Below are 25,813 nucleotides of genomic sequence, written 5' to 3' on the forward strand. Positions count from 1 at the left end.
GCTCCATTTCAGTCCCTGTTAACCTTTATTGGGGCAGGAGACTAAAACCCAAGGACTGTTGTAACCACCAGAGGGTTGTTCTCTCTGAATGGATACTTTGAAAAAATGGAGCAGTGTTGGCAGAGTGCAGGAGAACTCCTGGCTCTGTCTCCTGCTGGTATTCTTTAGTGAATTTGAAACCAATCCTCCTTTTGACCATTTCTCGGTAGTGGAACAAGGTTAAAAGTAGATTCTTCCCAGAATCCCTCGTCTCTGCAGTGTGACAATTGTCCATGGTCGGAAAACAGCCCTGGATTAGCTCCCTGTGCATCCAGGGGATGCCCTAAGCTCCAGGCTGCTGAGCAGAAAGAGAATCACTATTAATTTGCCAGCTCTGGTGATTTGATTGTCTTACACAGATGCAGTTCTCCTATACTGAATGCCATTTTTTTTCTATACTAAGTGCTATATTTTGTGTGTTACGGAAATATTTGTTTGCTCAGCAAAACTTAGTAAATCACTTTGATTCTTTTTACATTTGGGGGCAGGGGAAGGTAAGCCAGGCAAACTTGTGTTAAGACTGTATATAGTTAAACCTGGTTTAGGGGGGCAGGATAAACTAGATGACTTCTGAGGGTATTTTTTTAAATCTGTGTTCTGTTTTAGTATATCCTCTAACCATGAACTTACATTTGAAGCAAGTAATTTCTGTGGCTTAGGAAAGATCAAGAAATTGGTCAGTTAATCTCCAGTCACTGTAGGGTTTGGTCTCCCATACTGTTTACTAGCACTTAATTATCCTCGGTATTAAAACCTTTGGCACAATCTTCAGAAATCCCCTGTGTTGCAATTTAAATCAATTTTTTTCTAGACATGGTCACAGAAAACAAGCTTTTCCCCCTGCTTCTGTTATCCACATAACCTTTTCCAGAAAGCAGCAATCGTGTCTCACATCAGTCCCTCCCAGACAGAAGAAACCCCAGACTTACTTTTTTCTCCAGACCGTATTTTCTGGACTTTAGATCACTTCTGTTGGTTCAAATTGGCACAGGCCTTCATTTTCCAAAAGCAGCTTCCTGCCCTAAAAACAAATGGATGGATATGAAGCACAAATGTAGAAATGTGGACACGTGAAGATGTAAGCAAAGGTATATATTAAATTAATTTAAATTGTGGGGATGTTTGGTGCTTTGAATCTTCCTTTAGCTTTTCAGCTGTAAGCACAGGGCAGGTTTGTACACAGAGCAGCTGAATTTGAGAGCAGGGCAAAGATCAGTAGTAACAAAAGGCAGCTGAATTAAGGTAGAAGCAGGAAGAAAAGAATCTCCTCCTCTTCCCTGTCTTCTCCAGTTTCTGGCAGTTACAGAAAGCTAATGACAGGGCCTCAGAGGTGAGAGCTCTCCACTAATCCTGCAGACTCCTGGGAATGCTGCTTTGGTGGTGTCTTCATCAGCATTGAAATTCGCCAGCTCACTGTCAGATTCAGGGAGAAATAGTTGCCTCTTAGTGCACAAATCACCAGGACTGTGGAAGAGTTCACAGATTCAAAAGAACAATGAAGCACTTTGCAGGTGGCCACATTCCTCAGGGGAGTCTCTCAGCTGCGGGACATCGATGACCACCCTTTATGTTTAAGGAGGAATGGGGCATTCCAATCCAAACTTTCTTTTAGTTGTCTCGGCAGCTTGTCCTTTGGGGCACTGTTATCAGAGCATTATCACATCAAGGTAACTGGAATTACTCACACAGCCCAGACTGTGGTAGGCTTTCCACAGGAGTGAGAAGGGATCCTTCCCCGAGGAGTTCAGCATTCTGCACAGACCCAGGAGTGAGGATGCAGAGGTGGAAGTGCCAGTGTTACTGCCATTTGTGCAGAAGTCACTGCTCCCCAAGCCATATATAACCTATGAGGTACCAGTAGGTTGAATTTCTTTGGTTTGCTTCTCAGCCCACACACATTCAGGAGATCTGCAGCCATTGGGTGAGTGTGGTGCAGGTTAAAATCCTGTCTCCACCCTAATGTTGTGTTTAGTGATGTGAGGCACCCAGAAGCCTCACTGTTGTTCTGAGGTTGTGCTGGTGCTTAGCAGTAATGCAGCGATGGAGGTGGGCTTCGCTTCGCTGTTTGTTTAATTTACTCAGGATCCCTGGGCAGGAGCTCTGGGAGGTACGTGCAGATCCAAACGAGATTGGTTTCAGGAGCTGACTCTGTCTTTCAACAGCAGCAAAGCACGTGTTGCATGTAAGTGCCTTGGAATTGCAGTGAGGTGTTGGGATTGTACTGAAGTATTTGGAATGGCTCCAAACTGCGCCCATGCTGAGAGAAAGGCTGGCTGCAGACTCCTCTTCCCCGGTCCCACACATATCCAAGTGCCTGTCTGTGCCAGGATAAATTTGTGTGTCTTAGGGCTGGTGGATGTGCTGAGCAATACATCTGTTTGCAGACATGCAGGAGCTGTGTGGTGAAGAGGGTGTTGAGAGCTTCAGCCCAACCCCAGCTCGGTTAAGATATACCTGCTGTACCACAGTAGCTGTGTGCTGCACTTCCGTGGGGATAAATCTAATGCCTGCGACTCAGTTGATGATAAATATCATGTAAGTCATTGTCGAGGTTTTTCATGTGTTCCTTTTTATTTATTACAGCCCTTCTGGCAAAAGTTACTGCACAATTGTAAACCATAATGAGGAAAACAACTCCCTCCCGTGATTGCAACCTGTTTGTAGTGGAAATGGTGTCAGCGTTTGCCAGAGAGAAAATGCTGATATCTGACTTCACCTGGTGAAAAAGAAGTTTGCTTTGCTGCATGGTGGCCCCCCAGAAATGACATAGAAAAAGTCCTCTCTCCTCACCACCTGTTTATCAGCATTTTTGAAGTACAGTCATTCTGGCAGGAATTCAGATCTAGAATGTAGGAACACATTAACACCTTTTCCAGAGCCCTTTTATCGGAGACATTGTGTTCTCAAATAGGTCATAGAGACAACAGAAAAGGCAAGAAGTAACAAGAGAATGCTGTGTAGCCAAAAGTAACTTACTGGCTGCTGCTGCTGGGGCTTGCTGCAAAAGTAAAATCATTTTGATAAGATGTTTCCTGTTTAAATAGACATTTGACTATGTGTCCTTTGGCTTTAAGGAAGTCTTAAACAAAATCCTTTCCTAGTTGCTTAGCTGTCTGGGTGGTTTTTATTACTTTGAAGTTGGGCTTTATCTGCTGGCTTCATTCACAGACTAGCTGGCTGCTTATCACATCTGTGGATCAAATCTTCAAAGGTTTTGTCTGAAGAGTTGGGATTTATGAGGTCACGTGGAATCCCCCTTGGAGAGCGTTCAGCCCGTGGCAGCAGAATTGCGGGGCAAAGCTTTTGTCTGTAGGTGAGGCGGGCGGGGAGGGCCCGGCAGGCGCTGGGGGTCTGTGCGCGGTGGGGAGGTGCCGGTGGCCGGGGAAGCGCTGGACTGCGAGCGCTGGCCCCTTTTCAGCACGCAACATATAGAGAATGTGGGAGACCAGAGCGCATTCCTAGACACAGACTCACCGTGTTGCTGCTTCCAGTCGAGCTGTGTGAAATGTCAGAAGGAATTAGACCCGTGCTGGAACTGCCGAGCACATCGGGCTCTGCAGCACTGTGCTTTTACAGCCGGGCTTACAAACTGCACTCGGGGGGGGGGAAATGGGGACACTTTTTTTCCCTTCCGAAAGGTGCCTGCTTATTAAAAGTTAAAAAAAAAAGGGGGAGAGGGAGGAATAAAAAAAAAAAAAAAAAGAAAAAGCTGCCTGGCTTTCTGCTTACTTCAACAGCGAGCAGCAGCTGTCAAGTCTGCAGCCAAGCCTGCCTTGTTCCAGCCCCAAGCGTCCCTGGAACATTGTGCCAGCTGAGACGAGCATCTCCAGGAAAAGCACACTGGAGCGCTCTTGCCGCTGGAACTGAGCACGGTTTGCAGGCTCTGTTCAGGCATGCCAGGCTTTGCTGACTGTACAGAAAGGGGCAGGCTCGGTGCAGCAGCACATGTTTGGTGCATTTCTGAGTGTCTTGCGAGCAGCTTTAGCTGATTAGGTCACTAGAGATCATGCTTGGCTTCAGACGAGCACAATGATACAACTGTATGTGCTGCGAGCGGGAGAGAGTGCTCTGTGCTGATTTATACCTCAGCTTCCAGTCAGGAGACGAAGATTAGGTTAAAGGATTGTGATGATCTCTGTTAAAACAGTGTTGGAAAGGAAGCTATTTTTCTTTGGCTGCAGCACACTGTGAGTTACCTCCTGCAGGAGGGTGAAGGCATTGAAGGTGCTGTGAAGGCAGTACAACCCCACTCACTGTGCGGGGTTTAGGAATGTTTATAGTAAACGTTAATTTGATGTGTTTGGAGATGCGGCTCGTTGTCTTCCTTGGCTTCTCCGTCAGAATGCGCCGCTGCTGCAAAGAGAAGCTTCACGTGTTTGTGCTTGTATCCTGTGGCCAAAGCCGCTCTCTTTCAGCACTGAATCCGCAGCCCCTCTTTGGGTCAGAGCTCCACCCCTGTGAAGGAGCAGAGCCTGTTGAGGCTCTGGAGCCGCCGCTGTCCGCCTGCCATGGCTCCTCCTCCCCTCCCACCCTTGGGTGGAACCAGGGAAGGGAAAACTTGACAATAGTTAGCAGGCAGCAGAGCTCGCAGGAACCACTGCAGCAGCATGTCCAACTAGCCCGGTTAGCAGGGATTCTGTCCTTCCCGAGGTGCTGCTGCTGCGGAGTGCGGGAGGAGATGGTTATAGCCATGGGAGCCAGGAAAAGTCTGAAAAGGAATGAGCAGCCGAGAGACCTGGTATTCCTTGGGCAGCTTCAAAGAGAGGTGAAGTATCTGAATCAGCGCAAGAGTAAATGAGCCCTGGCTGCTGCCATGTTGGCAGAACAGAGCTGTTCAGAGGCAGTTGGACGAGTTTGTGGCTGAGCCGGTTTATCCAGTGTTGAAGATGGGAAGTTACTTGTCTGCCCCAGCTTACTTCGCTCCCAAGGATCCCTTTCGGTAAGTGTTGCCCAGGATTAGCGCTGGACCCTCCAGAGTGTTGTTTTCCCTCCTGTGATGGAATCCTAAAGCGTCAGTGTGTGAAGAACGAGGTCAGTGCTTGTGTGCCGGGAACAGCCGGCCTCAAACTGGGATCCTGTGTGGCTTTGAGGAGGCAACAGGGGAGATTCTTGCTGCCAACCCCTTCCCAGCTCTGGGCTGGAGGGAGCGGCTCCAGAGTGTGTGCAGCCCAGGCAGGCTCCCCCTCAGGGAGCACGAGATGTGCCACTGTGCCCAGTGCCCCCTGCTTTGCTCACTGGCACAGGAATGAGATTACTGTGGCTGCTGCTGCTTCTCTTCCAAAGCTCCTTGTGCCTGGGCACAGCACAGGGTGAGCTGAGGTGCTGCTGGGGGAGTGCAGGAAGGTGATGTAACCTGCAGCGAGGCAGCACATAATCCTGTTTGAGAAAAGAAATCAGGTACTTCTCGGGTAACTAGGGATGAGCAGCACACTTCCCTTACGTGGAAAGGGTTCTTCTGGGATATTTTGGTTTATTCAATTTTTATTTGTTCTAGGTCCAGTTGAACAAATGAGGCTCGAGAAAGGTGATAGCTCCAGAATAAGGCTTTGATTGCGTTGCATCTCCGTGGTGAGAACAGTTAGTGGGGCTGAACACAGCCGGGCTGGTGACTGATGTGCTGATGAGGTGGATGGATGAGGAAAAGCACAGCTTGCACTTTCATTGTCTTCCTCCTATCCCCTCTGCTCGGATTTGCTTGTTATTGATCCTGTTCTGCAAACACTTTTGTGCTGATTTGGGAGTAAGGAGCCTTTTGTTGAAGCGGTCTAGGACAGGAGTAAATATTGGTGTGCATTTGCTGAGCTTCTTTAGGCAACTTTCTGAAACAGCATCTGCTTTCAGAAGAGGGAAAGTGAGCAGACATTCATTATTTGTAATATGTGTAGGGTATTGTGCTAAGCCATAGATACACCTTCTTCTAAATGTGTGGAAATGGTTTTGCATAGTCAGAGCTTAAACACTCTGTCTTCTAGTATTCTGTTTTCTAGTATCCGTTTTTCCCTGTCTGATGTCTCTTACGTGGGCAGTGCACACACTCCTGCTGAGCCCGGGTGAGCCTTTGGGTCAGCTGCAGGCTGGGGCTGTGCTTTATCCTGCAGCTTTCTGTCTGTGTGACTGTGCTCCCCCAGCTCTGCCGGCAGGATTGGAACCAGGGCTCTCCCGAGCCTGTGTAGCGTTAACTGATCCGGCCTGACAGTGAGTGTGAGGGGGGCATTTTGTTAATGAGCCCTTCTCAAAGGGACCTGTCTCTTCAGTGCCAGGGAAGTCTTTGCTTCCATGAGGGTATTGGCTTTCATCTAGCTGTAAAAGAGATGCCACATCAGTTGAAACCGGGCTGGTTACCTGTTGTGACCTGATCCTCCTGCCACCCCCCCAAAACCGAGAGTCCGTCCAGCAGCGATTTGTGAACTCTTTCTGCACCTGCTGTGCTGCAGATCACCACGACTCAGCACTGCACCCAAATGCTGCCTGGGGTTCCTGAGGGATGGCTGTGGGAGGCAGATTAATTTATTTTGTATAGCCAAGGCTGGGAAGTGAAGAATCATAATGTCTGGTCTGTATAATGAGAGCAGGGTTCTGTGGCTCTGAAAATGGTGGCTGGGCAGCAAGAGGAAACACGTCAGGTATGGCTGGTACCAGTCCTCCATGAAACTTGATTGCCATGGTTTGTTACTCTGTAATGAGAATAGCAAATCATCGAGGAAAAGATTAGTGGTTTCTAATCTATAAAAGATTAGCATGGAGGAGCATGAAATCTTCCTTTCTTTTGGTCGTGGTGACTGGCAAAGGGTAGCTTGCTAAATACTTGCAGCAGTAGTTGTGTTCCTGTCTCAGCTGATGTGACCCCTGCTGCAATGCCACAGCTCTAGTGAGGAGGGAAAGGAAGAAGCTGTATCTCCTGTGATAAAATTCTGACATGATAACATTCAACAGTCTCTTCAGTGAGAGCTGTGTGGAACAACCACGTGATGCTTTTATCATTTGGGCCGAGGCACTGAAACCATACCTGTGCTGTCAGCCAGTGTCCCACACCTGTCAAACCTAAAGCCTGTCCTAGGTTCCAGAATGCATGGTAAGTAACAAAGGTGCTGCTTGGCATTGGGGGCTGCAGCCTTGTCCTGTTGCTGGCAGAGATTAAGGAAGCAGCCAGTTAGGCCCATTCCCAGCATCCAGCCTCTCTGGGACTCTGTTCCTCTTGCCTCATTGCCCAGGGTGGGGTTCTGAGCCTTAAGCTGCAAACTTGTCCTGCCCAGATTTGTTTAATTACATAGCAAAGAACTGACTGCTTGCTGGCTCCACCTCCTCACCTTCGTTTTGCTATGGGTGTGTTTCACATTAGATACCAGTGCTTATTTCCGGATGGAAGCAAAAAAACCCAAGTGCTGTGAGGTTGAATCAAACCATGGAGAAGTAGAAGAGAGGTAAAGGAAAGACAAATGCACATAATCCCCTGGAGCCCACCTAAACAGAGTTGAAGTTGTGTTGCTTTTGCAGAAATTTTAGATTTTCTTAGGGAGAAAAAAAGGGTGGTTGAAGGTGAAATTGAAGAGGGGCAAGGAAGGGAAAGTGTTGTGCCTAAAAACAAATAAATAACTAACCCACCTGGTTGGAGAGAACTTAGACAGAAAGCCAGGTGTTGAAGTCCTGGTGGAGCAGTCTCCAGCATTGCTGTCTGCATCCTAAGTGCAGGTCTGGTCACAGCTCCCTGTTGGAAGATGTAATCACTCGTGGAGCACACACTGGTACAGGCATGCATGCAGAAGTTGGATAAGTCTGAGGGATCCGATTTGCCAGTGCTGAGCCAGATGTTCCTGCCACAAGACGATAGAAATCTTTGCTGTAAGTCTCCACTTGCTCTTTTCTCCCTCCCACTCACCCCCTTGCTCATTCAGCGAGGGGGATTTACTGCAGATGAAGCCAAAGGCCGGTGGTTGGAGGCAGAATGCACTGCCATGCCCTCTGGGTGTCCTGCATACCATGAGCAGGGTGTAACCACGGCAGTGCCCCCAGGCTGGGGCTGCAGTGATGGATGTACCACCTACAGCAGCCTTGACTTACCGCTCCCTCTGCTCCAGACAAAATTGGCAGGGCCTGTTGCACGTGCTGGAGTTCTTTCCCATCACTTGGAGGGGGGTCAGGATTTGATGCTCCTCAGCTGGGAGAACAAACACTGTATAAGCCAAATATGTTAGAAGGAGCAATCTTCCTGAGGGTAGGGTACGGCACTAAGTACTTCATGAGGTGTTTTCCCCTAAAACCAAAGGCTCTTACGAGCAGCCTTACCCGGTTGCTTTGCAGTCTCTTGAGATGGAGCAAATAACTCTCTCAGTGTTGGAGCACAACCAGCTTCACATATCATCACGCTCATTACAACTGGTGGAGTTTACAAGGAATGTCTTTGGCACAAATAAAGCTTTTGGGAAGCTTGTGAGAGGTGAAGTCAACAGTAGCTCCCATCTTAGCCTGGGAGCATGTAAAAAGTGCACCTCCAGTGCCACCAGTGACTCCAGTGCACTGGGTGCTGAGAGATGATCCCCACCGACCTAAACCCCCACCCCAGGGTAGTAACTGGGACAGGTGTTGGGGTAAGAGGCAAAAGAAACTCTTCCACCTGTGGGGAAATGACGACATTGATCCTCGAGGTGTTTCTCTGAACTGGTTATTGGTGACTAACCCGCCTGGGATCCGGCTCATGAATGGCCAACACCAGACTTATTTTCCTTTTAAAGTCTGAGAACTGCTGCCCAGGGCTAATGAATAATCTTTGGTGATGCAACTGCTGTCTGTGCCTTATCTCTGCATTGTGTCACACCTCCGTGCTGCTGAAGAGGCAGGATTACTGTGTGTTCAGGAAGCCTGAACATCTGAATTCTGCTTGTGATTGCTAAAAGGTATCTGCAGTAGAATTGCTGCATCTTTTTCCTTGTTTCTTTTTTTCTTTTTTTTTGCCTTTTTTTGGGGGGGGGAGAGTTGTTTGTTTGTTTGTTTGTTGAGGAGAAGTAGATAGAGGATTAATAATGGTTGCTTGGAAATAGGAGCTGACACTGATATGTGAAGGATTTTGAGACTCCGTGAAATTAGAGAAACAGTTTTGTTTGGGATTTTTTTCCATTGCTTGCCTGTGGTGTTTATTTTCTCATGCACTATGATCAGAAGGGAGCAGTTGGTGGGGAGAGGTGGAGGACTTTTCTCAGAGGTAACTGGTGGGTGCAGTGAGTGTGTGGAGCTCAAGGGACAAACTGCTTTGAAAACTCTCCCTCAAATGCAGAGTGCTGCAGTTTACCTTTTGGGAGAGGTCTGCTTACAGAAGAATGGAAAAGCTCTCGACAAAGGTTGGTGCAAAACTGGCTTTGTGTTGCATAGGGAAGTGGATCCTGCCTCTCTGTGCCCCTTCCTAAACTGACTGAGGAGACAAGTGCTCTGGCACAAGATTGTTGATGCTACAGAAACACCAAGTAGGAACACAGCAAAGCTGTCTCTGTGCTGGGCAACGCTGTGGCTGGAAACTTGCATCCAGGAAAAGAGAGAGAGATCAGAGGAGCAAAATATAAAGCAGAATTTATAAACTTACTGGTGTGTTTTAATGTGTGGGATTTGTTTTACACTTTGGAAGCTTCTTTTCCTTTGTACTGGTGGATTCCACCTCTCCTTACAAACTTCAGGTTTGGGTGTAATTTTCAGCTGAAAGAGCATTGAGAAACAGTAGAGTTTAGTGCATCCATAGCTAGAAGAGCTGCTGGTGAGCTGCTGCTGAATGTCTGTGTTCTCCACCAGGACAGGACCTCTTTTGTTGATTTGTGACTCATTGCCAAGTGGAACTTTGTTTCTTTGTTTTCTTCAAGGTGCTCTGAATGTCAGGATCCCCTCACTAACTGGTACTACGAGAAGGATGGGAAGCTGTACTGTCACAAAGACTACTGGGGGAAGTTTGGGGAATCTTGCCATGGCTGCTCTCTGCTGATGACTGGACCTGTGATGGTAAGGACAGAAGGATTCCTGCCTGAACTCCTCAAACTTAGTTAGGTGTTGTCCTAGGTATAAAGATAACCAAATAAACTGAAGGTAACAGTCTCCTTGCTTCTCTAACCAAAGAATAGCAATGGAGACTGTGTGTGCATCTTCTAGATAAAGGATAATTTTGAATGGGGGAGCTGTGAGGATCTGAAGCATATGAACAAAGAAAGTAAAGTGCTGAAATGCACAGGCCTGAGAAGCAGAAAAGTGATTGGGGGGACATGTGTTCAGTTGCTGTAGCACAGTGAATGCCTCAGTGTTTGCACAGGGTGATTTTCCACTGCACTGTGGAATCAAACCTCTCAGCTCAGGATAAGCAGCAGGTTCTGGTTTTGGGGAATGTTGCCATCCAAGTCCCACCTGGGCTGCAGCCAGAGTGGTTTTTCAGGCTGACGGTGTCTTGAAATAGTGTTAGCCCCAATTACTTTGGGGCTTGAAGTTGCTTTTGAAGCATTGAACTCTGCCTGCACAATATGGGGCTCACCTAAATGTTCCCCTCCTGCCACAACCTTGCAAATATTTAACCTATAAAACTGTCAGGAATGAAACACGACCGTTATTTTTCTAGGGCCTAAATAAAAGCAATGTGGTACTTAGTGATACCATTGCTACCTCAAAGGGAAGCACTGAGGAACGTGCAGACAATTTCTCGTTGCCTGCAGAAGTCTTTGTAGAATACTGTCAATAAGGGAACTTCTCATAAGGAAAACAGGAAAACAGATCAATGAGTAAAAATATTCTTTAAAGGTATTTTTTTGTCTCAGTCTCAGTTTGCTCTTTCTCTGTCAGCTGGCTGGTAAAGCATCTGAATTTGTGCATTGCCTGTCTGCCAAAAAAAAAGCCCTTTCAGCTTTATTAATTCAGGCGTAACATTAGTTATCTTGCCAAGAGCAACTGAACAGGAAGGTTTAATACCTTGTTTACTAGTCTCCAGCAGACTATCAAGTATTTTTGATAGCTGAGCAGCTGCCAAATATAGCAGAGGTCCCTGGGACACAAGCTTTGCTCTGCGTGCTGACATGTTTGTTTTGGAGTTCTGCAAACAAGGTGCCAAGGATGGGGCTCAGGAAAGACAGAATGGACTAATAAAACTCTCCAGTAAAAACCTGCTACTTGACTTTGAGCTGTGAATGATCTTGTTAATTAGAGAGGAAAGCAGGAGCTGCATCTGCTGATGGATTCTGGCCCTGCTTAAGTTACTCCCTCTTCTGTCTGTAGGTGGCTGGCGAATACAAGTATCACCCCGAGTGCTTCGCTTGTATGAGCTGCAAAGTGATCATCGAGGATGGGGACACTTATGCACTGGTGCAACATTCCACTCTCTACTGGTAAGAGGAGCTGCTCCCGCTGTGTGTAAGCCCTGTTCAGCCAAATGCTACTCTAAGGAATGCCAGGAAGCTGCCCTTTGAGGGAGGGAAGAAGGAATGGTGTAAGCACTAAAAGCTGTGGCTTGTGGTCGGTGAGAGGACTTAGGTGTGAGTTTGGCAGGGAGGGACAGGACACTGCCATGATGACTTTCTTTGCTTTTTTTCAGTGGGAAATGCCATAACCAGATCGTGCTGACACCCATGATAGAAAAGCACTCCACAGAGTCCCTGCGGGAGCAGCTGCCCTACACACTGACCCTCATCTCCATGCCCGCGGCCACGGATGGCAAGAGGGGCTTCTCCGTGTCTGTGGAGGGGGGCTGCTCCAGCTATGCCACTGGTGTCCAGGTGAAAGAGTGAGTATGCCCAGGCTGTGTGCAGTGTACATGTCTGTGCAGGGGGAGCTGGTACAGATCCTGCAGCTCTGCTGTCCTGAGGGGATCTCGGCGTCACAGGGACATCTGTCACCTGTGTTCGGTCTCCATTTCAGTATCTTTCATCCACCTTAACTGATAATTTTATCTCTCAGTGCTGTCTTCTTCACTGGACACAAGATATTTGGAGGATTGTAATGGACTAACAATTTTGCTGTTGGTCATGGAGAGCTCTCTCCAAACCAGCTCAGACCTAAGCACTCGGTCCTGTGGGAGCTCCCTGTGCTGGTAGATTAGCACTGGTTTATTGCAAAAGGCCAATATGAAGGGAAGTTTTTTTTTTTATAATTTTGGCTAAACTGAGTTCTCACACACACTGTAATTCCCCTGTTCAGAGTTAACAGGATGCACATCAGCCCAGATGTCCGAAATGCCATCCACCCTGCGGATCGGATCCTGGAGATCAACGGAGCTCCCATCCGCACCTTACAGGTGGAGGAGGTGGGTGGAGTTCTGTCCTGAAGCCTCCTTCTCCTCTGCCTTCCTACACCTTCTCTGTTTCCTGACACTGTTCTCCTGCCCTACACACAGTGTGTACAGCCCTAGCACTCATGCTGACAGTAGGAATAAACATGGGGACAAGCTTTGCCTTCCAGCTGGAGAGGAAAATGTAACAGATGGAAATGCAATTAGGATGCAGGAATGATTTTGTGGCATTCAAATGTAAAGGGGGGCAGTAAGAAAAGTCCAGGGCTGTGAGAGAGGACAGAGAGGCTGTCAAGACTTTCCCATGTACTGCTAGTGAAGTGCACTCTTCTGAGCCTTTGAGAGGCAACTGCTAATTCACAAGGGCCCAGCTGATCATAGGGGGAAGTTTTTGTTGGTGCTGAAGAGAACACAAGGAGCAAAAAAAATCTCACAGATAAATCTCTGTGTAGCTTTTTCAAAGCTGTTTTTTACAGCACTGTTCGAGGTGGAAACCTGTGTAATTTTTGAACACTTATCAGAAAAAGAAAATCATTTGATAGTCATAGAATACCAGGTTGGAAGAGACCTCAAGGATCATCTGGTCCAATCTTTCTTGGCAAAAGGACAGTCTAGAGAGGATGGCTCAGCACCCTGTCCAGCTGAAACATAAAAGTGTCCAATGTTGTGGAATTCACCACTTCTCTGGGGAGATTATTCCAAGGGCTGATTGTTCTCTTTGGGAAAAACTGTCCTTTTGTGTCTAATTGGAATCTCCCCAGGATTAACTTGTACCAGTTACCCCTTGTATTTTCCACGTAACTCCTTGTAAAAAGGGAGTCTCCATCTTCTTTGTAGCCACTCTTTAAATACTAGAACATGGCGATAAGGTCTCCCCTCAGCCTTCTTTTCTCAAGGCTGAACAAACCCCATTCTCTCAGCCTTTTCTCACGTGGCAGCGTCACAGCCCTTTGATTATCTTTGTGGCCCTTCTTTGGACCCTTTCCAGCCTGTCCACATCTTTTCTGTGTAGGTTACTTGTAGCTGACTAGAAAGAATTGGGCAGCATAAGGAGCTTCTGTGCTGCTGGTCTGATTTGTCTGGCAGACAGCTGTGGTGCACACAACTAAACCACAACTATGGAGTGACCTCACTGAACTCGCTCCTCTGATTCCTGAGGGGCACTCTCTGTGTCTCCTCTGTCTCCTGTTGTTTGTGTTCCTCCTGTCTGCTGCAGTGCTGTCCTTTGGTTTGACTTCAGGTGGAGGAATTGATTCGCAAGACCAGCCAGACCCTTCAGCTGCTGATCGAGCACGACCCCGTCTCGCAGCGCCTGGACAGGCTTCGCCTGGACTCCCGCCTGCCCACCCACATAAAGCCACCCATCTCCCCACGCTCCCTCTCTCCACTGGACATCAAGGAGAACCTGGAAGGAACGCTCCGACGGCGCTCCCTCAGGTGAAGACTTGGAAGCACTGCCTCTGGCCTGGCTTGGCTTTGCCCTGTGCTCCCTGGCTGGGCAGCTCTGTGCCCAGGCCCTGGGACTGCCATGACTGTGGGGACATGGCTTATCTCTGTTGTGGGCAGTGGGATAAATCATTGGAGAAGCCATGGGGAGCTTTGGGTTCTGCTGTTGATGTGTACTCTCTCCATTCCCTTTCAGGATGACAAACTTTCCTTCATAGAAGTAAGGAGCTCTACTGTTAACAGAGAAAAACTACTAAGTTTCACAGTTAGAAAACGTCAAGTTCAGATTTTTACCAGCCTTAAATGGCTGGTGAAGGATATGTCCTTTAGGGGGAATCTGACTGAGACCTTGTCTTCCTACAGTAGGGCACTCAGGTGCTCATTTAGTCATTTACCAGTGTTTTAATCTTTGTTTAGAGATAGCAAGTGCTGTGTCTTCACAGCTTCCTTCCCCTTTTCCCAGAGCCCCATCTCTGACTGCCAGTGCAGGAGGTGTGTTGTTGTCAGGCAGCTCTGACTTGGAATCTGCTCTGGGATCATAAAGAGCTTCCACAGTGCTGGGAGAGCATCTGGCTTTGGGGATATTAAGAGCACTGAAGGACACATAGAAACTGGTCCCTTAGGAGCAAATGATGGGATGTGTTGTACCAGACATTCCCCAGCAGCTTCCCTGATCCTCCTGTCTTCTTTGTTTTCTAGGCGAAGTAACAGCATCTCCAAGTCTCCTGGCCCCAGCTCTCCAAAGGAGCCGCTCCTGCTGAGCCGTGACATCAGTCGTTCTGAATCCCTGCGCTCCTCTTCCAGCTGCTCCCAGCAAATCTTCCGGCCCTGTGACCTGATCCATGGCGAAGTTCTAGGAAAAGGATTTTTTGGACAGGCTATCAAGGTGAGGAGGTCCCCAGACATTCATCATTTACTTTGATTACACCAATGCCTGCCTGTCTCAGGATCCTTCACCACTGTCTCAGTGGTGTTTGCCTTGCTGAGAGTGATTGGTCTTGGATCTTCCCTGGTTTGCTCTGAGATCCATTTCTATTTCATTCCCTGAGTGTCTCTGGCTGCAGATGGTTTTGACTGTCTCCTCTGAGTGTCAGCCCTGGCCACACATGCTCATCTCCTGAGTTAGATTTAGTTCTCCAGAGTGCCTATGTCACAGCAGCTGCCTGGGTGAGGGAGACAGAATGGGTGACAGGCTACACCTCTTCTTACAAGCATCTTCCTTATGCAGAGGTGCATTCAGCTCCCCTGAGCATTTCTCACCCACCCTCAGTGTGGCAGGCTTGGGCTTTGCCAGGCTGATGTCGTGACCATCTCTGAACTCACAGCAGAGCCTACATATCTTGTCAGTGTGAGGGTAGTGGTCAGGTCTTGCATGACTCTCACAGCTAAAATCTCCATCAATAGCAGTTCTCTTGCATTTAAGCTCTGGGGTCTTGACAGGGTGTGCTCCAGCAATTCCTGTCCCAACATGCCTGGCACCAGGGGGCAGCTTCCTCTGCCTTGTTAAGGTGCTGTGAGCTCCTCAGGACTGAGATTGCACACACCATGATATGGGACTTCTCTCCTTACATGCACAAGGGTATAACCTTGAGGTGTCCAGCCACCATGTGCATCTCATGCTTCCACGGGAGGTGATGTGCCAGTTCTACAGTCCCACTGCTTTTGATCCATACTAATGAGCATATTTCTCTTCTCCTCTGCTCATAGAGAAATAACAGGTGCAGGTAAGTGGAACCTTTGCTCTGTCGCATGTTTTTGTCACCTGTGTCCCCACAGTTACTGGCACAAAGGCATTTCTTTTCTGCTCAAATTGCCCCATGGCCATCCTGTTCAGGTGCATGCTCTGGGAGTTAAAACTGCCCCCCTGGAGGTTCATGATGACACTTGTTTCAGTTTTGCTGGTATGTCAGCTTAAGAATTCCACTTAGCCTTGTCTTTGTCTCTTCACTGCCCTTTTTCTTTGGGTTTTAGATGTCTCTGGCTTTCGTGTCCCTGGCTGAAATGTGTGGTGTTCCCTGGCTCGCTGCCTGTGTATGGATGCTTGATTTCAGATGGGAGCAGAAGAATATTGTACTCTTGCTTCTGTTGTGTTATTCTATGTTATTCCACACTCACATTCCACCTATACCAGCCTTGTTGTATTCCATGGTTCCAAACAGAATTAGTGTTTGCAAGAGCTCATAAGCTTCCTAAATGCTGCAACAGGGTCTTGTGTTCTGGATTGCAGTTCTGGAGGTTTTCTGAAAGGCTTTTTATTTTAAAGGGTAGGAGGCAAAAAAAGTGACACTTTTCTTAAGCTTCAGATTGACTGGGTTTGATGCAGCAAGTACTACAGCTGGTCAAAAAGGTCCCTCCTGTTCCTAGAGACAAGGTGGTTGTTTAGTTCCCTGGAGATCTTAGGGAGACAGAGCTGTCCAAGTTAAGCAACTGAAGGGGAGAGGATGTCCAGGAGAATGTGCTCATTGGAATTTGGACCCTTTCTACTCACTCAGGCACCTCATGCAAGCAAGGCTGAGCTGGTTAAAAACCCTCTAGAACACAGCAAAATGCCAGGAACTAACTGGAGACAGGCAAACAGTTCTCGAGGAACTGGAAATGCTTTCCATGTCAAGAGCCAGGAAACTTTTTACCTTATTATTATGGTGGATCTTCTTGTGTTTGCCACCATCTGGGGACATTCCTTGTAGGCAGAGGAGCAAGGTAAAATAACTGCTTCCTGCCTGAACAGCCTGTGCATCCCAGTTCTGCTTGCACGTGGATGAGTTTGAGGTTCCCCATAAAACCAAAGCATGTGTAAGGTAGTTTTGGGTTCTTTGGTTTGGTATCTGATGCAAGTGAATGTTGATTCCTGTGCTGATACAGAATGGAGTTGTTGGGGTCTGTGTACAAGACGTGAGCACCACGGTGGGCAAATGCTTCCCAAAGGGAACTTGAGGATTGCACCAGTGTGGAACTGGTGCCTCCAGAGGCTTTGGCAGCCTGTGTGCATGCTCAGCACTGTGCTACCCAGAAGAGGCTTCAGCCCTGGTTCTTGGCATGATTCTCTGTCAGCTTTAGGTAGTTTCTCTTTCACAAACAGAATCTGCTGAATTCCAAAAGGAGAAATTTCATGCAGGTTTGAGCAGATCCCTGGCCTCTGAATTTTTTCCCACCTCTGTTCCTTCTCTCTGGATGGAGGGGAATGTTACCTTCTCTTTCAGAAGAGTTGCAGGAGCATTGGAATTGTGTATGCTTGAACCTTGCCTGTAGTTGTGGGTTTTCTTTCCACCAGGTGACTCACAAAGCAACGGGAAAGGTGATGGTGATGAAGGAGCTGATTCGCTGTGATGAGGAAACACAGAAGACTTTCTTGACAGAGGTAGGAGCAAGACTTCAAAAAGGCTTCTGAGCCTGTAGTGTGGTGGGACTCTCTTCCATCTTCTTCAGAGAGAGAGAGAATCAAGGTGCTGAGGTGGGAGACACTGCAGGGGGAAAAGCTGCCATGAGCTGAATGTTTGCTGCAGTGAAGTGTGACTCACACTGAGCAATAGACGTGGCTTCAGCTCCCAGTTCATTAATTTTTCAGTGATAAAAAGCAGCCCAAGTCTGAGGCAAATTGAGCTGTGCAGTACATAAAGGATTTATCCCTTGAGCCTTGTGCATAAATACAAAGCATCAGGGCCAATATCTATAAGATATTTAAGACTCTCACTGTATTTAAGCTAAACTATCTTCTTGGTGGTGCCTACGATGTTTTTCAAAGTCAGATTTAGCTTAAAGGCAGCTCCCTAAGCACCTGACACTGCCCTGACACCTGCAGTACAGAGCTGAGAGCTGCCCTGGAGAGCTCCTGGCTCTGAAAAGTTAGCCCAACTCAAGGGTACTCTCCTTAATGATTAAGATCAGGTTAAAAGCACAGTGTGAAAATGAAGAGGCAACACTTAACTGACTGCCTTGAGGTTGGGGTTTGAGTGTTCTCTGTGATCTCTGGAGGGGACCTTCAGCACTGGAGAGCTTGTCACGACAGAAGAACCTGTTGGGACTTGTTCCATTCACTCTTTGGGGTGGGATGTCTCTGTCTCCAGGTGAAAGTGATGCGCAGCCTGGACCATCCCAACGTGCTCAAGTTCATTGGGGTGCTGTACAAGGACAAGAAGCTGAACCTGCTCACTGAGTACATCGAGGGGGGCACACTGAAGGACTTCCTCCGCAGTGCAGTGAGTTGGGATTCCTGGGAGAGCTGTACTCTGTGAGCCTGACTGGGGGGGGTGGTTATACCGGGCTGATCTGCTTGTGGTAAAGCTGCTTCTTAGCTGTGGGTGGGCCTGAGGCAGGAAAGCTGTTCTTTCCGGGGCTGTATGGTGTCTGTGACTGCTGTAAGAGCCCCTGCTGTGGAGGCATTGCTGTCACCAGCTGGTTGGTAAGATAGTACTGACCACTGAGGACTTATCTTTCAGGACCCATTTCCCTGGCAGCAGAAGGTCAGCTTTGCCAAAGGGATTGCCTCTGGAATGGTGAGTTGGGCTGTTCCTTTGTCACAGAGCAAACCTCCGGGGTCGGGGTGAGCAGCTTCAGCAGGGTGGTGTATGAGGGGCTGTGGACCTTGCCTGACCACTGGCATCAGGTTCTTGAGTCTGTAAAGGTGAGGGGATGTGCCAACCTGGGAACCCCTAACACCAGCTTTTCTCCCTCTGTTCCAGGCTTACTTGCACTCCATGTGCATCATTCACAGAGACCTGAATTCACACAATTGCCTGATCAAGTTGGTGAGCTACACCTCTGTTCCCACAGTTTGCTGCTCCTCTCCTTGGCATCTTCCTCCCTTAGTTTTCTCTGCTTGATGCTTCCTCTTTTGTCAGGGTGGAACTGATTTCAGAGAGGCTTCTAGTGCCCTAAACAAGGGAGCTTCATCTTGACACAGGGTTCTCCAGACTGATCTGGATTTCACTGTTTCTGTGTTCTGTTCTCTTACCCCCTTTCCCCTGGTAGCAGCTCCTGTAACAGTCATCAGAGTTAGTACAGCTCTGTTCCTTATCTCCACTATGAGATGTTCTCTACAGCTGCTTCTGTTCTTTTAACCACTTGATGACTTTTTTATTGGCACTCAGGATTCAGACCAGTGTGTGGGGGTGTGCACATGTGTGTGCTCTCTCTTTTTGAAATGCTGTGTCACAGGAGTTTTATGTGGCTTCATTCCCTCAAACTTCACCCTTGTTCACTTGGCTGGGATAGGAGATTAGCATGTGGGTGAAAAAAACAACTGAGGGTGAAAGCCCAGGTTAATTCTTGGCCAGGTAGAAGAGGAAGCTCTGAAAGGAAAGGTCCAGGTTTGCCCTGGCAAGTGTAGCCAAATTGAAGGGATAAGTGTTAATGACTACAGGGGAAATAAAGCAATGAAGGGAGGAAATGATGAGTTGGGATTGTGAATTGGGTATCTTACACCTGTCTACACATCTTGTATGTTCATCTGGCTGCAGGAGAGCTGGAATAGCTGCCCTTACAGTGTAGTTGGAAGCGAACAGGAATTGCAGCCTCTTTGCTCCCGAGAGGAGCTGAGTGTAATCAGTGGGCTGTACTCAATCCCTCGTGCAGGATAAGACAGTGGTGGTGGCTGACTTTGGTCTGTCTCGGCTGATTGTGGAGGAAAGGAAAAAGCCCACTCTGGAGAAACCCTCGGCCAAGAAGCGAACCCTGCGCAAGAGCGACAGGAAGAAGCGCTACACGGTGGTGGGGAACCCGTACTGGATGGCCCCAGAGATGCTCAATGGTAAGATCCCAGAGCAGGAGCAGGTGAGGAGACAACTGTGACAGGGTACAGGGATGACAGGATTACTGAAAGCTTCCGGCCCCAGTAACAATCAAACCTATTAGAGCCTGTGATTTTAGACCTGCTAATGTGGAAGCTTATTTATACACACAGATGCTGTAGCTGCAGTACCTGACCTGGTAAACCTTTGTGCCAGCCCAGGTAATGTTTCTGGCTTGACAACAGGATTCTTCAGGAGGGCAACGGATGTAAGCTTCCTATAATCCAGATAACAGAGAAAACAAAAGAGGCCTGAGATAAGACTGAACCTAAGATCAATTGCTGTTATAGCCTCATGTTTTGGAACTGCCCTGGAAACAGGGCATCGTTAAACTCCAGATGAGGCTGTTGTGTAGATCCAGGGAGAAGCCATCTGCTGCCAGGTTTGCAGAAGCCTCAGGATTGAGGTGGGAGTTGTCCAAGTGCAGGGAAATCAGGGTTTTGGCACACAGCCCTCAGCTGCATTAAGGTTGAGCAGTGACCCTTAGGAAAAGCTGCTCCTGCAGGAGTGGAGGTGAGGGAATGCAATGGACACAATTTCCTCCTGATGAGCAGGTCTGTCTGATCAGGCTGGGCAGTTTGGCTGGCTGGGGTATCAGCACTGTCCAGCATAGTCCAGCAGGGAAGGGACGACTGGGCTCTTCTCCCTCAGCTCAGTTCTTCTCCCTGTTGCTTTCTTGTGCGCTGTTCTGTTCACCTTCTCTCAAGGCCTGAGAGCCTTGGAGAGCCCGGGGGAGTCTGGGGCTGTTTCTCAGAGCCTGTCTCAGTCCTGGCATTTGTCAGGAGAACAGCAAGAGTATAGTCTGACATCACCTCTGTTTACCAGATACTGGCTTGGGTGGGGTGTGTCTGTAAGCAGAGCATGGCAGGCTGGAGCCTGCCTGCTTTCCCGGGATCAAAGTGCTGCCGGTGTGTAATTTATTATCCCTGCAGTCACTGCAGAGGGACTCGGCACTCGCTGCCTGCTGCAGAAGCTGAGCACTGACTGTGCACTGTGGAGATGCATTAGAACAGCAGTCAAGGGGAATGGACAAAAGCTTCCCACAGTTATCCTTAGCATTTGCTCAGAGCTGATACACAGGTTGTCCTGTAATTCCCCAGGATAAGAAAGAAGCAGAGTTAAAATCTGCAATGGCAGTGTATGGGAAGGTGCAGTTGGTATGTACATATCTTGGGGTGACTCACCCTGCTCAGAGTTAAGCCTTTGCTTTGTCACCTATTTTAGGGCCCTCCAGGGAATAGGCTTAGATAAACTTTGCACTGGCAGCTCCTGGAATAGCTGGATGGGCAACTGTCTCTTACAGAGCTGACTGTCTTATGTTTCCTGCAGGACAGAGCTACGATGAGATGGTGGACATCTTCTCATTTGGGATTGTTCTCTGTGAGGTAAGACAAAGATGTGACATGGCATTTTTCATGACCCTTTTCCCCACTGCCATCTCCTTGCACACATGGTATCAGCGAGGTCTCTGTGTTCTGAGTGTGCAGTCTGTGACCTAACAGCACATTATCAGTGAATTAGACTGGGAGAACAAGTGTACCCTGCCTCTGTTTCCTCAAGGGAGAGAACTGTCTTGTAGGTTTTTGGTCCCAGTTTCTTCCTGGACTGAAAGAAGTGCAGAGGTTCCTCCTGGACTGAGAGAAGCTGTAAAAAAGTCATCAAGTTCTGACTGAGCCCTGGTATCCATTTGAAAGTATTCCCCAGAACTGTGATACTTTTTTTCTTTTTCTACTGCCTCACTGAGAGAACAATCATCTGTAAATCTCAGCAAATTCAGGGCCTCCACTGGGGATAGCACTTCACTTCAAAGGAAGGGAAGCAGAAACCTCTTTGCAGGTCGATTAATGAAGCTGCCCCCTGAAGTCTGTGGGCTTAGTTTATCTCTGAGCCAATGCACATTCTGACTGTTCCATCAGGTTTTCTGCCTGCAGAACAATAAGCACCACTTGAAAGCCACGAGGTATTTTCAATTTAAAAGGTGTGTATGGCAGTGGAAATACAGATGAAAGGCAGGGTGTTATGTGTGACACAGCAGTTACAGGAACACCAGGGGATGCCAGCACAGTTTCATCTTCAGCGTTTGGATGAAGGGGACAAAGCAAATGTCTGTGCTTAAATCTTTGTGGCCTCATCTGGAGCTCTGTTTACACTGGGCCCTCCTCTCAGAGAATGTTGTGGTTGTGAGTGATAGATTTAGGAACTTGAAAAATCTGTATGTGGGATTAAAACAATTGTTTCATTCAGGAAAAAAAAGACAAATAAAGGGGTAGGAGCACATGAACGTTTTCTTTGTCCCCAAAACAACAATGCTAAAAAAAAAAAGCCCTACACTCAGATAAGGAAATAACCCTGCCAAAACACATACTGGGTGTGCCACTGTCTCGTTACAGGATGTGGTTGCCCTGCTGTGAGTTATTGGCATAGAAAAGCCTGAGTGGGTATAAATAACACCCTTTTTGTGATAGCAGATGAGGCTTTAAACCTAATGCTCTGTCCATGTGAAAGTTTGTATTGACACTGACCTTGTGAGTCCAGATCACTCCAGAGCTCTGCTCTGGGCTCCTTCCCTCTAGTACACTGTGAGTGCCCTCGTGCTGGAGGTGGTGAGTTCTGGGGAGTGGAATGGTGGTGCAGGGTCTGTTGATCACCTGCAGTCATGAGGGGCTGCTTCATCTCCAGCAGTGAGACTCCCTGGAGGGGCACATCACCCTGTGTCTTCTGGCAGAGACCCTGGGCAGAAGGAGAAGGCGTCTGGGCCTCCAGTGGCTCCATTGGAAAGGAGGAACAATGTTTCTGTTCTTTCCCTTCCACCATAATAGTTTGAAAGAGCCCCTGCTTGATGCTGAAGTTCTCTGTTAACACTCTGGACCTGTTGCAGTACTGAAGTGCTTCTCTCATTTTTCCCTAGATCATAGGCCAGGTTTATGCTGACCCAGACTGTCTCCCACGCACACTGGATTTTGGCCTTAATGTCAAGCTGTTCTGGGAGAAGTTTGTTCCTGCTGACTGTCCTCCAGCCTTTTTCCCTCTGGCTGCTATTTGCTGCAGACTGGAGCCAGAGAGCAGGTAGGTTTGGGGTCTGGAGGGCTCCTCCTCCTTGTAAGCCTGCAGGACTGTGTCTGTATCCCCATGGTGGAAAGGTTGCTCTGCACAGAGGGCAGTTCCAACCTTCTTGGGAATGCTCAAAGGCGTCCGCGTGTGGAGAGAATTAAGACTCATCAGTTTGGCAGACAGGCCACTGTATATGGTGGAGATCTCTCAAACAATTCCAAGACAGAGAGCACAGAGGAGGAGCAGTGACTGTTTGGGGCTCCTCAGGTACCAAAAGTAGGGGCAGGCCTTGGCAGCAGGGTGAATACTTCAATTGATTTCAGTTGTGAAACTTGTAGATTCAGAACAGTGTTGATGCCAAGTGGGTTCCAAAGAGCCAGAGCCTGATCACTGGCTGTAAAAATGGGGCTTTGCAGTCTTGGAAGCTGAATGGGGAGGGAATCATGTCCCTGCACACAGCTTAGTACGTGGCAGAGTGGTCTGGAAGGACAATGGGCTCAGCCTTTCCAGATGCTGTTATTCTTCCTCTTCCCCACTCACATTTCCTCACTGCTGCTTCTAGGCCCCCTTTTTCCAAGCTGGAAGATTCCTTTGAAGCTCTCTCTCTCTACCTTGGAGAACTTGCCATCCCCCTTCCCTCTGAGCTGGAGGAGCTGGACCACAATGTGAGTGTGCAGTATGGACTGAACCGGGACAAGCTACCTGAGAACACCACCTAGTCCGCTCTTCCTGCTGCCTGCATCACTTCCATTGGAGCTGGGATGAGTGTCAGGGAGGGAGATGCACTTCAGCCACTTCCAGGGCATTAACGGGGCACCACGCTGTGCATTTGCTGCATTGCCTCTCTCTCCCCACCCAGTGCCCCTCCTCTTGGACATCCTGATTCACTGTGGATTTCTGGCGTGTTTCAGAAGCAAAAAGGGCTGTTTCCTGCCAACTGCACCTAGGAAAGCTGCTCAACACTATTTTTCTGGCTTGAGAAATGTTTCTCTGGCCTTTTCAGGCTTCTTTACTGTGGTGCCTTAGAACTTGGCTGCAAGCTGTGAAGCCACCCTGGCCTGTCTGCCAGGGGTGGAATTGCTATAGGAGACTCTCCTGGGTAAGGACCAGCACTTCTGGAACTGCTTCTCCCACTGACTGCCCTGCTCAGAAAGCTGGGAAAATTGGACATCCAGCAAAATGCCCCACCAGGACAGCACATGTGTGTATGTTTGTGCATGTGTTTCCCAGAACAACTCACTGAGATGCTGACCTCCCACATGCATCGGGGAGAGAGTGAAAAGCCCCAGGAACTGGGCAGCTCTCCTGAAATACCTTGTCTCTGGGGAAGCATGTATGAATTTTTGTTTTGGTTTTGTGGTTTTCTTCCCTGTCTCAGAATACCTCCAAAAGCCTGCCTAGAAACACTAAGACTGAGCTCTGCTTGCCCCTCCTGATGGTGAATGAGGCTGGCAGCAAATGAGCCACTGGGGCATCTTCAGACCCCACGCCTGCAGTGATTTTGCCCACCCCAAACTTTAACCCAGGTGAAGGTGTTTGAACCTGAACATGTAGAAGAACTGCACTAGGCACTGGCTGGGGACATTCCTGCAGTGCTGAAGCTGCTTGAGCTCCCGGCCTGTGGACGTGAGTGACAGAAAGGGCGGCAGAAGGTGCTCGTCCGAAAGCCAAAGGTTTGAAGTGGCTCAGACCTTGTGCATGGACAACAGCAACGGGGGACTTGCCCAAGGTTACTTAAAGGATGGACTTGTCATGAACAGAGAAGTGCTGGAGAATGTCCCATCCTCCCTGGAGTGGCAGCTGGAGAACAAGTAATTCAGTTGCCATTACCTCATCCTTCCCTGCAGACTGTGCAAGTTGCTCCCTTTGAAGGTCCTTCTTGCAGCTGCTGCTGCAGCACCTGAACTGATTCTCCAAGCAGAAACTTTCCTCAGGGTCATTCCCTGCTTTGGGGGAGAAAAAAGGGCTTGGAGTCATTGGGAGGTAGGTAGGGGTGTATTTTCTTCCAGTACTTCTATTCCTCCCTTAGTGGGAGAGGAAATAAAGCTACTGCTGCAGTAGCTCATGTGGTTGGCAGAACTGAACCAAAAGCTGGATCAAGTCCTGCTCTTAACTGGATTTCTAGTGTGCTCCTTTTTCCCCCCTCCTCCCTTCAGCATTGAATGGTGGGGAATGGGTGTTAGTCTTTGCTGTTACTTTGATTTTCTCCCCCTACCCATGAGTTTAAAGTATTATGTAAAAAAAACATGGGACCAGCCATCACATGACAACAGGTGTGCAAGGGGGGGTGTTTTTAGTCTATGTAGTGGTGTTTTAGAAACACTGGGGACTCCCTGTGCTGTGAGTCAGTGGAGGAGCCTCACTAAACTGGGTCCAGTGGATTCAGCATTATTAATAGGATTTGCCCTTTCATTCCCCCTCCCAGGCTGGTTTGTGAGGAGACTCCTGAAGGGGAGAGTCCTGGGTGATGTGTGGGTGGGGTTCATGAACTGTGATTTGCACAGCTCCACGCTCTAAATTAAAAAGCAGTAAGTGAATGCTGTAAGAACGAGATTTTGTGGTCTCTGTGTTCAATAAAGCCGGAAGCTGTAACTTTCTCGGGTTTCATTTGTAGTCACAACATGCCCAGATGAGGTACCATCTCAAACACCCAAGAACTGCAGAGTCACAGTGCAAGGGCTCTGTAGGACTATTTACCTGGAGAAGTTGTTCAGTTCTGTTCATTGGTTGGTTGGTTTTTAAGGGTGGACAGGAGTCAGCAGAACATGGAGCCTCCTTATGTTTTCCTTTTCTAGTGCAGGGATAAAAATACAGCCTGTTCTTGGAAACCTCTTATTCTGAAATATGTAGTCCAAGGGGCATTTGTTAAGACAACAACTGAACAAAAATGCTCTGTCAGTGCCTCCTGGAACACGCTGTGCTCCGTCTCCATCGTGCTTCCCAGGGGAAGGAGCTGCTGCTGAGCAGCACCAAAGCAGAACTGACCCGTGTCAGTCAGGAAGGGGCTGTAACCACGAGTGTCTTCCCACGGGCCAGGCTGCTGAGTCACCAGCTGCTTTTCAGGAACAGTGTCCCAGTCCAAAGACCAGCTGCTGGCAGCAAGGAGACAAGCTCCATGCCCTGTGTCTGCTGGTGAGGGAAGGCACTGCTTGCAGGGATTTACTTTTGGGCCTGGCAAACTGAAGTGGCATCTTCCTTTCTCCTCAGCTCAATCTGCAACAAGCTGAAGGGTGCTGCTCTGGCAGGGGAA

General features: G+C 48.4%; 1 protein-coding gene across 4 annotated transcripts in view; it reads left to right on the forward strand.

The window, feature by feature from the left end:
• Nucleotides 1-25,155, forward strand: part of LIMK2 (LIM domain kinase 2) — a 31,383-nt gene extending 6,228 nt beyond the window's left edge. For 2 of the 4 annotated variants that reach the window (XM_051805448.1, XM_051805447.1), the window contains 14 exons: nucleotides 9,882-10,017; nucleotides 11,272-11,381; nucleotides 11,588-11,776; nucleotides 12,190-12,295; nucleotides 13,521-13,717; nucleotides 14,426-14,612; nucleotides 16,998-17,084; nucleotides 17,791-17,922; nucleotides 18,163-18,219; nucleotides 18,406-18,471; nucleotides 19,298-19,472; nucleotides 20,842-20,897; nucleotides 22,421-22,578; nucleotides 23,126-25,155. In XM_051805448.1, coding sequence (XP_051661408.1) covers nucleotides 9,882-10,017; nucleotides 11,272-11,381; nucleotides 11,588-11,776; nucleotides 12,190-12,295; nucleotides 13,521-13,717; nucleotides 14,426-14,612; nucleotides 16,998-17,084; nucleotides 17,791-17,922; nucleotides 18,163-18,219; nucleotides 18,406-18,471; nucleotides 19,298-19,472; nucleotides 20,842-20,897; nucleotides 22,421-22,578; nucleotides 23,126-23,282 — 1,813 coding nt within the window. In that variant the 3' untranslated portion in view covers nucleotides 23,283-25,155. Of the gene's footprint in view, nucleotides 1-3,262; nucleotides 3,353-4,762; nucleotides 4,979-9,881; nucleotides 10,018-11,271; nucleotides 11,382-11,587; nucleotides 11,777-12,189; nucleotides 12,296-13,520; nucleotides 13,718-14,425; nucleotides 14,613-16,997; nucleotides 17,085-17,790; nucleotides 17,923-18,162; nucleotides 18,220-18,405; nucleotides 18,472-19,297; nucleotides 19,473-20,841; nucleotides 20,898-22,420; nucleotides 22,579-23,125 lie in introns of those variants that run through there. The other 2 variants (XM_051805450.1, XM_051805449.1) reach the window with 2 other exon arrangements.
• The last annotated feature ends 658 nt before the right edge of the window (nucleotides 25,156-25,813 follow it).

This window comes from Manacus candei, unplaced genomic scaffold (genome assembly GCF_025592945.1).
Source record: "Manacus candei isolate 608988 ecotype Guabito, Panama unplaced genomic scaffold, ASM2559294v1 h1tg000064l, whole genome shotgun sequence".
NCBI lineage: Eukaryota > Metazoa > Chordata > Aves > Passeriformes > Pipridae > Manacus > Manacus candei.